Source organism: Perca flavescens, chromosome 13 (assembly GCF_004354835.1).
Source record: "Perca flavescens isolate YP-PL-M2 chromosome 13, PFLA_1.0, whole genome shotgun sequence".
NCBI classification, from domain to species: domain Eukaryota; kingdom Metazoa; phylum Chordata; class Actinopteri; order Perciformes; family Percidae; genus Perca; species Perca flavescens.
Window position 1 is genome coordinate 30,443,127 of NC_041343.1, and position 15,747 is coordinate 30,458,873.

Below are 15,747 nucleotides of genomic sequence, written 5' to 3' on the forward strand. Positions count from 1 at the left end.
GGAATACGAATTGGCGTGTCATACATACGCCACTTTATGAGATCAGTCTGTTCAACCCAAGCGCTCTTTGGCGACGTGGTTGATTACGTTACGGTTGATCATCAGTCCATCATCGTATAAAGCCCGCCCTGACAATTTGATTGGTCCAAACAGCTGTCCCATGTCCCCCTGTTCAATGTTGTGGGCGGGGCTAAGTTTGGCTGGCATCCAGGCTAACACGAGGGATACGCGGGCCAAAACTGCCCAACTTTTCAAATCCATTTTTTTTTTTTTTTTTAATTTAAATTGAAATGTTCTAAAACTGAAACAAAAATCTGAAAATACTTTCATTTGAGCAATTGAAGAGCTTTTGCTTGATTAATAATCAATACATCTGTTTCAGCCCTATTTTTGTCAGATTTTCTTTTTAACTTAACAGATTGTAGAGAACTTTCCAGGTGAATATAAGTTTCTAATGACCTAAAAATGAACCCTTTCAAACTTTAAGGGTTAAAACGAGCTGTGTGTCAGTGTATGGCTGGTAGAAAGTAAAAAAAACAAAATTAAATACTTTGACGTTTACATTCAAAATACAAAACAATTTAATGTACAACTGTTCAAAACAATGTAGAATGTAAAAACAGTACCCACAACATGTGTAAACCTGGCGGACAGTTGGGTTTGGTGACTGAATGTACAGAAACGACAGTAGTTTGCCCCCCCCCCCAAAAAAAACACACATGCATAAACCAAGCACAGTTGAACAACTTGATGCACACTGTTAAAAGGTTCTGAAAGTGGAAACGAGCTAAAACATTTTTATTTTCATCAAAATTATACATTTTAAATTTACAGGCCCTTCCAACATTAACTTAAAAAAAAAAAAAATGAAATCCCTGCAACAAGAGACGAGTCCCGCTGATGAGAAAGGCGAGTCGGAACTGAAGAATCGGGGCTGTTTAGTTTTTGGCAAAAGTTTGGTCTGAGATCACAGTATGATACAGGCGCTGGTCCCATGCTGTTAAAGAAGGGGGAGGGGGGGTCACTAGAATGCTGAGTTTTAAAAAAGTGTTCTGAATATATGAACATATACTCCGTAAAAGCGACTAAAAAGAAACGACTGAGCCAGTGAAAGGATCCAATGTCACTGCGAGTTCGTTTTACAGTCACTCGGGAGGAAAAAAATTTGAAAGAAATCTATTTTAGTTTTGTGTCGTGTCTCGTTCCGAGTGTTGCAGGAGATCAGAGGGGGTGAGAAATCTGCTGGTTGGGTGTTTTTTTTAAAAACAAGTGTGCATGTTCCACTTGGACAACGGGAGCGCTCAGTCAGTGCTTGTTGTTGGTCTCCTCCTGGCCCGAGCTGGAGATGCCGTTCTGGGGCTGGGTGGAGCCCGAGCCCAGGCCGTACAACCTCCCGCAATACTTTGCGTCGTCAATGTTGTCTTCGAAGAAAAGCTGAACAAAACAGATTGGGATTAGATCGAACCAGCTGTTTTACCTAGAACACACCTTCCATTCGCACATGCTGTAGCTTTACAAGTCACACAAATTGACTTCTTTGATGGGATATATTTTTATAAAAAGAGTGGGACATTTAAAGCCTCTGAAAACCCACTCAGTTATTCTGGCCAATCAGAACTCTGCTCAGGTTGGAGGTGGGCCAGAGCTTCGACAAGAACAATTTACCCCACCTGTTGTCCTCGGGGTCAAATGTGACCCATTTTCAAAAGGTTTCTATAAATCAGAAATTTGGGTTTCCTCCAGCCACATAAAAAAAAAAAATAACGTGGATTGCTTCGTACAACGCTGTTCACACGTTTTATTTAATTTCTAGCATTTGGAGAAAAAAAAAAACGATAAAAGAACATTGAAAAAAAGTGACAAAAATGTCGGAAAGTGACAAAAACGTGAGGGGGGGGACGGGGAACAAACACAAATCTGTCAAAAAGGTGTTTGGGAAAAAAACGACAAACGTCAGAAAAAGTGATGAAAATTTTGAAAACAGTTGACCAAAGCAACTAAAGTGTTGAAAAAGACGACAAAAAAGTCGACATTTATAAAAAAAATTGACCCAGAAAAATGGAGCAGGAAATCTCTCCTTTCTCCGTCAAGATGTTCACCGCAAATAAATACTTTCAGAGGGCTTTCTTAAAGGAATACGCCACCGTTTGTTGAAATAGGGTTAGTCACCGTCTCCTCTATATTTATATAGGTGGGCAAACGCAAGGTTGTCTCAGTGCACGCATTGCCTTAGTCCAGCGGCGCTGCTAGCTTAGCTTAGCGTAATGAATGGAATCCTTTGTGACCGTGTAGCATGTCATGAGTAAAAGACTAGATGATTTCCTAGGCAGATATTGACTTGGGACTATATTGGGTGGAAGTAGACAACAGCCGAAGCACTGCTACTCGGGCACAGATATCGGCAGCCCACGGGGCTCTGCGGCCGGCGTAAAGTCACTGTTTCTTTGTTACCGTTTTACTGAAATGCCGCTGCCCTGACGAGACTTCTCCACTTCACAAAAATGGATTAAAGTGAAATCGATCAAAAACGTTAGCTTGGTAAGAACATAGAGTATGTGTTATATAAATGGCATGACAAAATTCAAAGTGTAAATATACGCAATGTATGTCGAAAGTCTAGCCGCAAGGTTTCCCCATTGACACCGTCACCATATTTAAGAGTAAACTGAAAACTCTTCTCTTTGATAAAGCTTATAGTTAAGGAGTGAGGAGTTGAAGCGTCCACCTAACCCGGCCCACTGCTTCTCCTCATAGTCATCAGTTTTATATACTGTATAATTAATAATCTAGCGAGAGTAGAAGGAGGCAGGCCAGTACAGCCCGATCCGGTTGGAGAGAGTTCTAGCCCGACCAGGCACCTCTCTTTAACCTGCCTCTCTTAAGTTATGCTATTACAACTCTAGACTGCCGTGGAGGCTGTTCCTCCCTAAGACACACTGAGCTGCTCTCTCATCTCTACTTGTTACTTTTGTTTGCATCCTGTCCCAGAAATGCTTGTTACTAATCTAGCTCTGGGGAGTTTACTCCCCGGAGTCCTTATGTTTCTTCTTCGCAGAGCTATGCTCTGCGATTCTCTGCATTTCCCGGCCGCATCCTGCTGCGTCCTGCTGCATCCGCAGCATCCCCCCGTGCTCTGCAGCGCCACGTTACATCCCGCAACGCCCTGCTGTGATGTTCCTATGCACAGAGTAGTCAGGATCCGGTATAGGAGACTGCACTACTCAGTATGACACGATGTGCCCTGCTATGACATGAACTTCCACGATAACCTTCGAAGTCACTGTGACTTCTAACGTGACTGTTATCACCACTGTTCATCAAGCCCCCAACCGGCCCGTCAGACACCGCCTACCAAGAGTCTGGGTCTGCCGAGGTTTCTTCCTAAAAGGGAGTTTTTTCTTGCCACTGTCGCAATAGCCACTGCTAATGCTTGCTCTTGAGGGAATTACTGTAATTGTTGGGGTTTTGGAATTTATAGTGTGGTCTAGACCTACTCTATCTGTAAAGTGTCTCGAGATAACTTTTGTTATGATTTGATACTATAAATAAAATTGAATTGAATGGCAAACAGAGCTATAGCTAGCTTCCTCCTAACGAGACCTCTCCAGCTCACAAAAATTGACTAAATTGAAATTGGTCAAAAGCATTAGCTTTGTAAGACCATAGAGTTTGTGTTATATAACTGCCATGACGAAATTCAAAGTGTAAACATACACAATGTTGTAGCCCCGCAGGCTGCCGATATCTCTGCGACCAAGTAGCAGTGCTTCGGCTGTGCTTCCACACAATATAGTCCCAAGTAAATGAGAGCCTAGAAAACCGCCGACTCTTCAATCTGGATTGCTATTTTTACTCGTGAGTACGCAGGCCACAAGAAGTAATTAGGTTTTGTTTTTGTTGGACATGCTACACAGTCACATAGGATTCCATTCATTATGCTAAGCTAAGCTAGCCACGGCACCGCTGGACTAAGGCAATGCGTGCACTAAGACAAAAATGCGTTTTCCCACCTATATAAATATAGAGGAGACAGCGAATGGCCCTATTTCAACAAACGGTGGCGTATTCCTTTAAGCAGTTCATAGAAACAACATCCTCTGGTTTAGAGCTGTAATCGGGTCTTAAAAGTTCGGCCGGACAAGACCCGAGCCCGACAGTATTCAGCCCGAGCCCGACAAGTACATTTTGATTGGCAGCTTTTTTAAAAGCCCGAAGCAGTTTACAGCTCGACATTATTCAAATGTGCTCACGCACACATACAGCTCTTTAGCCTTTTGTCCAGAATGAGTCATTCCTCATTATACACATGGTCAAAGGTTTCTTTGCCGGTGCAACCAAAATGTAATCGCCGGAGGCTCAGGTCAGCCTCCGTTTTCGCGCTAATCAAAACGCCATCACCTGACCGCTCATTTACCGCGCAACCCAGAGCGCAAGCCCGAGCCCGTGTAAAATGATAGAAATTCAGACAAAAGATCTTCAAGCTCTACTCTGGTTGCGAGGGCAGTAAAGAATTTTCTAGTAATAACTTAAAAGAAAAGATTGTCCGAAAACAATTTGTTTAAAAAAAAAAAAAAAAAAAAAACGGATATTTGTGCAACTGTACCTCTTTCATCCTGAAGAAAGCCATGCCGGTGAGTAGCGAGTCCGATCCAGCCTGATGCTGCCGCCCGATCCTCTTCAGCTCCAGCTGGTCTGCTACTTCCTGTAGCCCTCCCTGAACAAACACACACAAGTCAGACGTCTCCACGTTTGTTTTGACGGAGTTAGACAGAGTTCGTTAAAAGGAACATGCCGACTTATTGCGACTTTAGCTTATTCAGTGTATCACTGTATCCATACTGGGAACTATATTCTCAGAAAGGCAAAGCACTGCTACTTCTGCTACTTGGGCGGAGTGATATGCTTGCAGCACCTGAGAAGCCCCGAGCAGAGAGTAGCAGTGCTTCACCTTCTGAGAATATAGTTCCCAGTATGGATACAGTTAGAAGATGGCTGTGTCATGTGACCTTGTTATTAATACAACATGTTGGCGTTATTTTGTCACTTATTGGGAGCAGTAGGCTAGATGGAGCCGGTTACCTCCAGGATCTGTGCTAAGCTAGGCTAGATGGAGCCGGTGTGGACTTGTCTAACTCTGGGGGATATGGTGAATAAGCCTATGTCCCAATAAGTCGGTGTGCTCCTTTAAAGTGGAGGATTAAAGAAGCTGCGCGCCCCCCCCCCCCTCCATCATCAGGGTCTAAAACTGTTGAGATGAATCAACGCCTCGGATAGGATTTCTACGAGATTCCTTCTGTGCAGAATACCTTTAGGTTCTTGCAGCTCTTCATCAAGTATTTGACGTCGTAGATTGCGGGGAAGAAGAGGTTGAGGATCTGGAAGAAGTCGTGTTCCTCCTCGGGGAGCCGTGCGTCCGTCAGGAGCTTCACCAGGTAGCCAAAGTCGTAGCCGCTGAGAAACGCAAAATTGGGATTTGGGTCAGCGTTAAGTCTCGCGTTGCAAGACCTTCCTCCGCGGCGCTGCAGAGGAGGGTCTGGCCACACACCACACAACAATCCAGGACGGTAGGAAAACACGCTCTGGTTTGCTTATTTATGCTCTGCATTTCTTTAAACCAATCACAATCAAAAGCGACGGTGGCTCTGCAACATAGTCTCGGGAAGGAACTTGTTTTGGTGGAACATTTGGACCCCGCAAAAGAAAACGCCACATACAACGTTAAATTAAGTTAACTGTTGACACAACACAGAAACGTGATCTATTTAAATGAGCCGATACATGGTTAAACCTCATTGGCTCTTACCAGTGTTATCTCCGTGTGTACAACAATCCCACCAATTGGTCCCAAAATGTCCCAGTTAGAGAGGAGAAGCCCTAAACATATTCTTTGTAAATCTTAACAATCGTTTCCCGACTGAACCAAGCAGGCCTGCCTTGTTGCACGATGCCATTGTCAGCCTGTAACGTTGCTCAGAGGTTCCGGTTATTTATTCTGGAATTTAAAGTTAATTCAAAGACGGCGGAACGTGAGGGACATCTAGCAGAACCGAAACTATCCAGTAGACCAGTAGTTTTCAACCTTTTTTGAGCCACGGCACAGTTTTTACATTAAAAAAATCCCGCGGCACACCACCAACCAAAAATGACACATTGTAGACTAATAATCAGAATTTGCATTTTTCCTTTTTTTTTTTTTTTTTTTTTTTTTTTTAAATGTATCCATCGCTTTTGCAGGCTTACATCGATGATCTCGGCCCTACTGCTTACATCCTGTCACTGCGGGATCTTGCGAAAAGGTGGCAGCAGGGCTCCAGACTAACTTTTTCATTAGGAGCATAGTGACCCCCAAATGAAAATTTTAGGGGCACAACCAAAAGGTGCTGTAGAAATAAAGTTGCCTTGCCTTACAACCTCAGCCTGTCAGTCAGTCACCAGGGCACAGAAACCACTGCTGTGCCTGCCCGGCTCCGAGGAAATGTAACGTCAACAGCACCGCGACCGCTTTCGGCTCGCCATTAATATCATATCACAGCAAACGCTGTCTGCTTGAAGGTATGAAAAACTGTAACCACACTTGAAACCACTTTATCGGTATTTCTGTGACTCGCAGTGACCACAAAACTGCAGAGCCGACGTAGGTTGCATCGTCTGCAGCTCTGCGTGTGTGTCAGAGCTCTGCTCTCTGTCAATTCTCAGAGAGGACAGATAAGCTTGCGCTTACGCGTTCTCAGGTACCGAAATGTCAACGTTTAACGTGTAAAAAAAAGGGGGCAAATTTACTGGTCGCACATGTGCGACTGGATGTAAAATTCAGTCGCACACTCAAATTTTGGACGCAAAATTACTGCCCTGCTGGCAGGAATTCTATTGTCTTAAATCAACAAGGTCATTATTGCGCTATACTGCCACCTACTGACACAGAATAGTATTTAATTTCTCTGCCAGTCATCATATTGAGGCACAAATGCGCAACAATGGAAAATTACTTTATTGAAAATAACTCAATAAAAAAAATGTTGAACCAATTAAGTAAAATCGAATAATTTCCCACGGCACACAGGACGATCTCTCACGGCACAGTGGTTGAAAATCACTGCAGTAGACCAGTGTTTCTAAAATGGGGGTAAGTGTCCCCCTAGGGGTACTTTGGAGGACTGCAGGGGGTAACGTGACATTTTTTTGCAAAATGTTTGAGTTACAAGGCTGTAGTTACTTCTACGGTCTTTTTTTTCTCCAAGTTTGACGCTTTTTTCTAAATTTTTGTCGGTGTTTTTGAAGTTTGTCACCTTTTTTTTTTGAAGGTTTTGACCTCTTCTTGCCTTTCTTCCTTACTTTGTTCCACTGTCTTTTTTTTTTCTTCAAAGTTTGTCTATTTTTTCAGTTTGTCGCTCATTTTCATTTTTTGTCCCTTTTGTCGCCTAGTATTGCTTTCCTTCTTTCTGTTTTTTGTTCAAAGATTTTGTTGCTGTTTTGACCTATTCTTGCCTTCCTTCTTTCTACCACCTTTTTCCAAGGTTTTGTCGTTTAAAAAAAAAAGTTTGTCGCCTTTTTTCATCAGCATTTAAAATGTTTACCTGGTACAAGGATGTTGTTTAGTAAATCTATCGCAGACATCGCTGTATTCTTCCTCTTTAACAGACTTTTTTTTCTACCAAAAATTATTTGCGCTACATGGCTTAAAAAAAAAAAAAAAAAAAAACATTATTGAAAAAAGCTTAAGAACCACAGCCGTAGATAATCTGTCGGTGATGAAGACTAGGTCGGGGTGGACTGGATAAGCGGTCACCGTGGCTCAAAGCTGAAGCCAGTGTTTGGGTACAAGAGTTAAAGAAGAAGACTCCTCAGAACAAGGGACCAACAATGCAAACGGTGAATCCGAAACAAACCAACTGACCTGTGGAAGGAGAGCCACTTGACGTTTTCACACAGCACCAGACCAGACGTCATGAGGAGCTCGGCGAAGTAGAGCGTTTCGATTCCCTCCTCTTCGTGTTTTTTAAACTGGAGGCCCGAGTTCTGGAGCAGGTCTATGGAGTCCTGGGAGTACATGTCTTCTCTGTGAGGATTTAAAAAATAAAAAAAAGGGACAGACAGACATTCAGGGAGTGCCATCATCAAGCTCAACCATCGATTAGATTCTAATCAGCGTGTCAAACACACGGCCCGTGGGCCAGAACCGGCCCACCAAAGGGTCCAATCAGGCCCACTGGATGACTTAGCAAAGTGTGAAAATTGCAGAGACGTAATTAATTCCAATTCCAAATTTACCACTTTGATCTCAGAGAATATCAGAGTTCCTTCTCCGTAAATTTACGAATGTAATGTTAGAAATTCTGGAGTTTTTTTGTGTGAATATCACCCACCACTCTCTCCCGGGTCCGTAACATTATTATTTTTCCCTATAACGGCCTAAAGGCTGTTTTATGTTTCTGCGTCAACTCCACGCCACAGCTACGGTTTATATCGACATCGTGATACGAGACTAGATATCGTCTTAGATTTTGGATATCGTAATATGACATAATTGTTGCCTTTCCTCGTTTTAAAGGCTGCATTACAGTAAAGTGATGTCACGGTCTGAACTTACCAGACTGTTCTAACTGTTCTATTATTTGCCTTTTCCCCACTTAGACATTATAGCCACATTACTGATGATTATTTATCTAAAATCTAAGTGTGAAGATATTTTGTTAAAGCACCAATTCCCAACCCTATATTAACCCAATATTGATATTGAGGTATATTGTCAAGAATATCGTGATATCTGATTTTCTCCCTATCGCCCAGCCCTACAACTGTCCACAACGTGCTGCTTGCTGGCGAAGTTCTACTTTCAAAACGTTACTGACATATAGACACTTTACAAACTGATAACCCCGTCATTGTAACCAAAATATGTCTGAGTTTATTTGCAAAGCTTATGTCAGTGAACTAGCATGATGCTACTTGTAAAAGTAAGCTGCTTGAAACACCGACTATCAACACACAGGACGAGTTGACCAATCACAGTCCTTGCGGTCTGCGAAGTTACACATATTTGGAGGTGCACATCGAGCTACGGCGGAGTGCTCGAGGAGAGGTTGGCGGCGACACAGAGGGGTCTGCAGGTTAAATTTCATTGCGTTAAATTTCAATTCGACGCAGAAGCATAAATCAGCCTTTAGAACGCTGCTGCAGCAGAAGCAACGTTTGCCAACATCAAGCTGACGAGAAACTCTGTAGCAGATAACATTTCTGAACTTTCTAGAATGGTATACTTGTCTGGCCCACTTGAGGTCAAATTGGGGGGGTGATGTGGCCCATGAACTAAAAGGAGCTGGACCCCCCTCTAACCATTAGAAAGGTGCATGGAGACGGTGCGCCTACGTGAGGTTGAATTTGAAGTTGAACTGCCACGTGGTGGTGCCGGGTGGGTAGTCTCCGTCCTCGTTCATGAACGAGAGGCCGAGCTGGATGATCTTCAGGAGGTCGACGTTACACCTCAACAGCTGGTACTGGTAGTCTACTGTGCTCCGAAACTCGCCGATCGGCCGTACAACCACTCCGGGGAATTCTGTGTCCTGATGGGAAAAAAAATAAATAAAAAATAGACATTAACAGAAAACTTTCCCCCTTCAAATGTTCCTGCAGGGTCATGTATCAGCAGTGTGTAAAGATCCACTAGAGTGGAACAGGGATCAACCAATTATTGGCCCTGACTGATTAGTGCTGTAGCGATACACTAATCTCACGATACGATACACAGCTCACGGTACGATATATATCACGATATTCAGCCAACGAAACGATTCGATATATTTCGATACATTTACATCATTTTCTGAAAGATTTAAAGGGGACCGAGTGATTTTGGTGACATATTGTGAGTGTTCCATTTCCTTGGATTTCATTAATTGAACTGAAAACATCAATTACACAATATATGTCTCTGAATTAATGCTACTATTTTTTAACATGTATTAGTGTGAGCAAACTCCTAAAAAACATGGAAACTCCATAATGATAACTGGCTCTTTAACTAGAAAAAAATCTCAGACTAGGAGGCAGTTTACTGAGGAGTGATGGTTAAAGTCTGTGATTATGGAAACATTATTGTAGTATGCACTCGTCATGTATGCCTCATTTGCAATGAAACGATGTTGTTGCAAAATAATACAACCATCATCATCACTCGAACATAACAATCGCGTCATTCACGTGCATATTAAGAAGCTCCAGATTGTCCGCTCTAGCGGAGAGTTTGGTTTGTTCAGCCAGCAGTGAGGTTTACAAGAATTTGTCAAAATTTCCAGATTCCCGGCAACCTAAGATAAACAGACTACAAACCGACAGCTTTTGTTTTAGCTTGATTGTAAAAATTCGCTATTTGCAGAGTATAGCTGTGTTTGCGTAAAACAGCGCGGTGGACTGAGCAGATTGAAATATCGCTTTCTACATGTTGATGCCGGTCTACACAAGTGAGTGCATTGATAAGTATTGACTTGCTCTACAGCAACACTAGCGGCTGGCTGACCAAATCGCTCTTCCTGCAACGTGAACACGGGGGATTTGAATGGGACTTATGTATCAATACTCGCGGCATGAAATCGATACTTTCTTGGGGGAAAAAATATCAATTTATATCGCAGAATCGATAAAATTGCTCAGCCTTATGACCGATTATCTGGGCCGATATTTGGCAATGTGCAGATTATCTGTATCAGTGTTTTATTTTACCGATACGCGATAAAGTTAGTTATTATAGAGAGCGCTACTTTGGCTCCGCTACAGCTCTGTAAGCAGTCTGCAACGCTTGCAATAAACTGTTAGCATGTTTAGACTTCAGGCGGCTATTTTCTTTTGACTCCGTATTCTGTTTAGAGTTTCAGTTGTAAAGCATTTAAACTATTAAACTTTTGTGTTGGAATTTGTAACATTACAAAATGTTAATTTTTTTCTCTCTTTTTTTTTTTTTTTTAAAAAGAAGCAAATTGTTTTCAAATCATTTTCATCCAGTTTACAGAGATTAGGTCCTCTTGCAATCAAGACAGATAAGAGAAAAACAAGCTGCTGATTAACAATTACAATCCTTCAAATGTATGTGTTTCTGCTCCAAAATGTGTTTTAATATTATGTTTACATTTAAAAATAAAAAACTGATGATTTTGTAGTTATAAAAGATAACAATATAAACATTGAGTCTGACCAACAGGAGTGATTTTTAAATGTGTCGGGGGTTTATCCTAGTCTGGTTATCACCAGACCAAGCTCTATCTTCTAAGACTGATCATTAGTCTTGGGAGTCTGCTCTGGATTTTCTCTGCACAAGAGGCGTGATCAACGGGCGTAGTTCAAATTACTCTGTATGCAACTGGATAGTCCTTCAACCAATCAGAGCAACGATCTGGGTGACATAGCAGCGACAGCGGCATCAAAGGGTTGCTGCGCTTCGGTGGCTGCTATGTTGAATGTAAACAAGAAGCTGCTTGCCGTTGCTTCTCTATCGTCATTGTGTTAAACCCGGCAATAGGTGGATAAGCCAGTTTGTGATTGGTCCCCGCAAAATTGTAACGGAAGCAGGATAGATAAACGTACAGGTTTCCAGCCTGAGCTGCAGGGCGAATTCAAATCGTCAGCAGATGGGGATGTTTACCCAGTGTAGGTTTATCCCATCACACACACACACACACACACACACACACACACACACACACACACACACACAGTCAGAACGTAGGCTGATCGGCAACTCTGCTGTCAATGACCGTTTTTATTCCCATTTATATCACCAACTCATCTCAAACTTGCCCATCACTTACCATGGCGATGAAATTGTAGCTTTGAATAATCTGCCGGATCTTCCTCATTTCCTCCTCCACATTGCTCGCCCAGACTTCACAGATTATTTGGCTGGAATCTGTAAGTGCGGCAGGCATGTTGGCAGGTCAGGAAGAGAGCTAAAAACCCGACAATCCTGCAGCGCTGGTGAAGGGGGGGCGGAGGGGAGGCAGTGTGACGAAAAAAGAACAACTCTGGGAGAGCATGGAAGGAAAAGAAGAGAAGGTGGATTACATCTCACTGCAACGCTGGTATTGGCATAACAATGATGAAGATCAGTGTTAGTACAAGTTAACGGTGGGCCATATCATATCATTCACAATTAATACCAGTACAATTTTATAATTGTGATAATGACAATATTCCGACCGATGTGCACTTAGTTGTACTATTTATATTTAACCCGTGTTGTCTTCCCGCAACTTTGTGATTTTCTGGGTCGAAATTTCAACATTTTTCTACACTTTGACGTTTTTAATTCCAATTTTTTGCCGTTTTTTAATTAAGTTTTTGTCACCTTTGTCGAGGTTTCTGATGTCACCTTTTCCGATTTTCTTGGTCACATTTCCTGCGTTTTTGTAGCGTTTTCCACAATGTGTCACTTTTTTCAACCTTCTTTTGTCATAGTTCTGATACAGATAGTTTTTGTAAACGGGTCACATTTGACCCAAGGACAAACAGAATCTGAACCCACTCTGAGTTACTGTTTACAAACTAAAGAACTGACCGATTATTGATTTTTACTTCATATTTGAAGGCAAACTTTTAACATTAATGCTGACTTAATGTAAAACGTGTATGTTCTTGAAAATTAATAGCAAAATATTGGTCAGTTTTTGTCATATCATTGTCAGATATCCCCTGAAATATTGTGATATTGTTTTAGAAAGGTTCACAAATTCACAGAGCACACGTTAAACACACACAACAAAATAAACAAAGCAACTATATAGAAAACTACACTCTTTAATAGCTACACCACCTATCTGAGCTAGTTTTACTTTACGGTTTTTATTTTTGTATTTCAAAACCGTAATGATTGTTCTTTGCACCGTTTTTTTGGTCTTATTTTCAACAATTGTACTCTTGTAAAGCACTTTGTGTTCTGTAAAACGTTCTATATTAAATAAAGTTATTATTATCATAAATACTAATGCATTGTGATACTTTCATTGAAATAAACCAACCTTGATGACGTTTTTAAATGATAACCTTCTTAAGGCATACATGAGTTATGTTTAGTTTATGTTGAAACTGTTTAAGATAGCTATGTGTTGATTCAACTTTATAGTCATTGTGGAGGCTGGCGTATCGAGTTATACTGACGTGTTTTTTTTATTATATTTAGCCTACACGCTAATTGATTTATGAGTCTTTCCTTTTTCATTAAGTGCAACGACTCTTTGAGAATAAAAAGTTATGCAAGATGATTTCCTTTTGAAATTAACTGCGTTTACCATGACAACAAATGAACCTCATACACGTTAGAGTTGTGTATATTATCGGGCTAACTAACGTTAAACCAACAGATATCCGACAGAAGGACGCCACATATGATAAGTATTTTTCTTAACTGTAAGTCTTTGTGTTTTGGATACTAACTAACGACGTAGCAGCGATGGACTGAAGCGCTAGCTGAATGCTTAGCATTAACGGCTAACGTTTACAAGCTAATCCTCGCGTTATCGGGAAAGCTAACAACACCGGAGCAAAGTATAAATGAAAAGGTTCTTGCTTTATCGCCTCTCAGTGTGTCACAGCAGCTACGCATACAGTGTACTTGGCAGCGTGTGACTGTGGAAAGTATAAAAGTATACAAAAAAACAGGTTTACCTCAGAATTTCCTCGACGTAACCTGCCAAGCTAGCCGCTAGCGCATCTGTTCGTTTTCGCCTTCTTCTTCTTCTTGTGTTTTTTCGTTTTCGCCTTTTCCTTTTTCTTCTTCTTTGTGTATATTGGCAGATCGCAATCAGACGGTAAATGTGCACACCGCCGCCTACTGTGTTAGATGTGTAACGACCGGGAAATGAGATTTCATTTTTATATATATTTTTTTTTAAATCTGTTTATTGATGGAAATGTAAATGACACAGGAAATACATAGAATAAAATGTATATCATTAGAAAAATAATAATTTCCATTTTTTCTAACCTTTTTCTTTAAACATCATTCATCAAAATGCCTTACAACACTACAAGTAAAATACTAAGAATAAAGAATAAAGTAAAATCTAAAATAAAATAAAATGTAAAAAAAACAAATTAAATAAATACAGCACAAGTACCGAGCAGGCATTATTTTCTGTTTCAAAGAAATTAAAAATATGTGTTTAAAAGAATAAATATAAAATAGATTGAAAAAAAATTACAATACATGAAAAATTGAAATTCTAATGAAAGAATTTGCAATAAAAATAATAAATGAAAATAAATAAATGAAAGAAAGATATGAATAAAAGTGTACTCCATGAGAGAATAAAATAACAACAAATAAAACTAGAATATGCATTTCCTGCAGAAAATGCTTGTCAATGGCTGAAAAGCTAAATTGCTGAAGCTGAACTGGATTGCTGGCATGATTGCGTAAGAATTGCGTATCAAAAAAAGTCATAGTATAGTATGTCGAAAAAAGTTATTAAAGAAAGTCATAGTTTAGTATGTCGAGAAAAGGGATACAAAATCATGATATAGTATGTTGAAAAAAATGAAAAAGTCATGTATATAAAGCATGTCGGGAAGAAAAAGTCATAAGAAAGTCATAGTATAGCATATTGAAAAGCAGCGATAAAGAAAGTCATAGTATGTTGAAATAAGTGAAAAAAGTCATAGCATATTATGTAAATATATAATAACATGTCGAAAAAAAGTCATAGTATCGCATGTTAAAAAAAATAACAAAAAAAGTCGATGCTGCCGCTCCATCTCTGCTGCCTGCCTCCATGTTATGTCTTGTATGTGCTTTCAATGTGGCCTCTGTGACTATTCTCCTCTCTCTTGTCTCCTTTGTATTGTCTTTACTGCATGGACTGCTTTAATTGGCCTTTGCCATCCTCTGTGCTTGCTTGTTTGTGTGCCACTTCTTTGTATGTCTTAATCTTTTTTGCTAAGCCTTGCTTACATTATAGATGTAATGTAATTTATTTTAATTTGTTAACCATTGTATTTTTGGATGCCTATTATCAGCTGGATGGCTATGCCTATTATCAGCTGGATGTAGACTGTCCACAACATTATAAACTAATAAACTAAACTAAACTAGAATAGTATTTTGAAAAAAGTCATAGTATAGCATGTTGAAAAAAAGCCATAAAAAAGTCATAGTATAGTATGTTGAAAAAAGTGATAAAAGTCATAGTATAGTATGTCAAAAAAGTCATGAAAAAGTAATTGTATGGTATATCTAAAAAAAAGTCAGTATAGTATGTCGAAAAAAAAAAGTCATAGTTTAGAATGTAGAAAAAAGGGATACAAAAAATCATGATATAGTATGTTGAAAAAAGTGAAAAAAAAATCATGGTATATAGCATGTTGGGAAGAAAAAGTTACAAAAAAAGTCATAGTATATTATGTTGAAAAAAGTGATAGTTTAGTATGTTGAAAAAGTCACAAAAAGTCATAGTATTGTATATAAAAAAAAGTGATAGTTTAGAATGTCGAAAGAAAGGGATAAAAGTCATAATGCTACCACCGAGCCACCATGCCTTCAAATAAAGTATGTTGAAAAACGCCATTAAAAAGTCATAGTATGGTTTGTCAAAAAGAAGTAAAAGTATAGCATGTCAAAAAAAGTCATAGTATTGTGTGTTGAAAAAAGTGATGAGTATGTTGTAGTATGTAGTATGTTGAAAAAAGTCATAAAAAGTCAAAAAAAATTTATGTTTCTAATACTTTTAATGGTATTATGTCTCTGACTCTCTGACCATCAAGGCT

The 15,747-nt window shown here is 40.0% G+C and overlaps 1 protein-coding gene across 1 annotated transcript; it reads right to left on the reverse strand.

The window, feature by feature from the left end:
• Nucleotides 1-550: 550 nt before the first annotated feature.
• cnot8 (CCR4-NOT transcription complex, subunit 8) lies at nt 551-13,753 on the reverse strand. The gene is made up of 7 exons (XM_028595369.1): nt 13,651-13,753; nt 11,799-12,011; nt 9,367-9,560; nt 7,895-8,056; nt 5,307-5,451; nt 4,604-4,714; nt 551-1,434 (listed from the first exon to the last, which is right to left on the reverse strand). The coding sequence occupies exons 2-7, from the start codon at nt 11,913-11,915 to the stop codon at nt 1,306-1,308; spliced, it is 858 nt and encodes a 285-aa protein (XP_028451170.1). The 5' UTR covers nt 11,916-12,011; nt 13,651-13,753; the 3' UTR covers nt 551-1,305.
• Nucleotides 13,754-15,747: the final 1,994 nt, after the last annotated feature.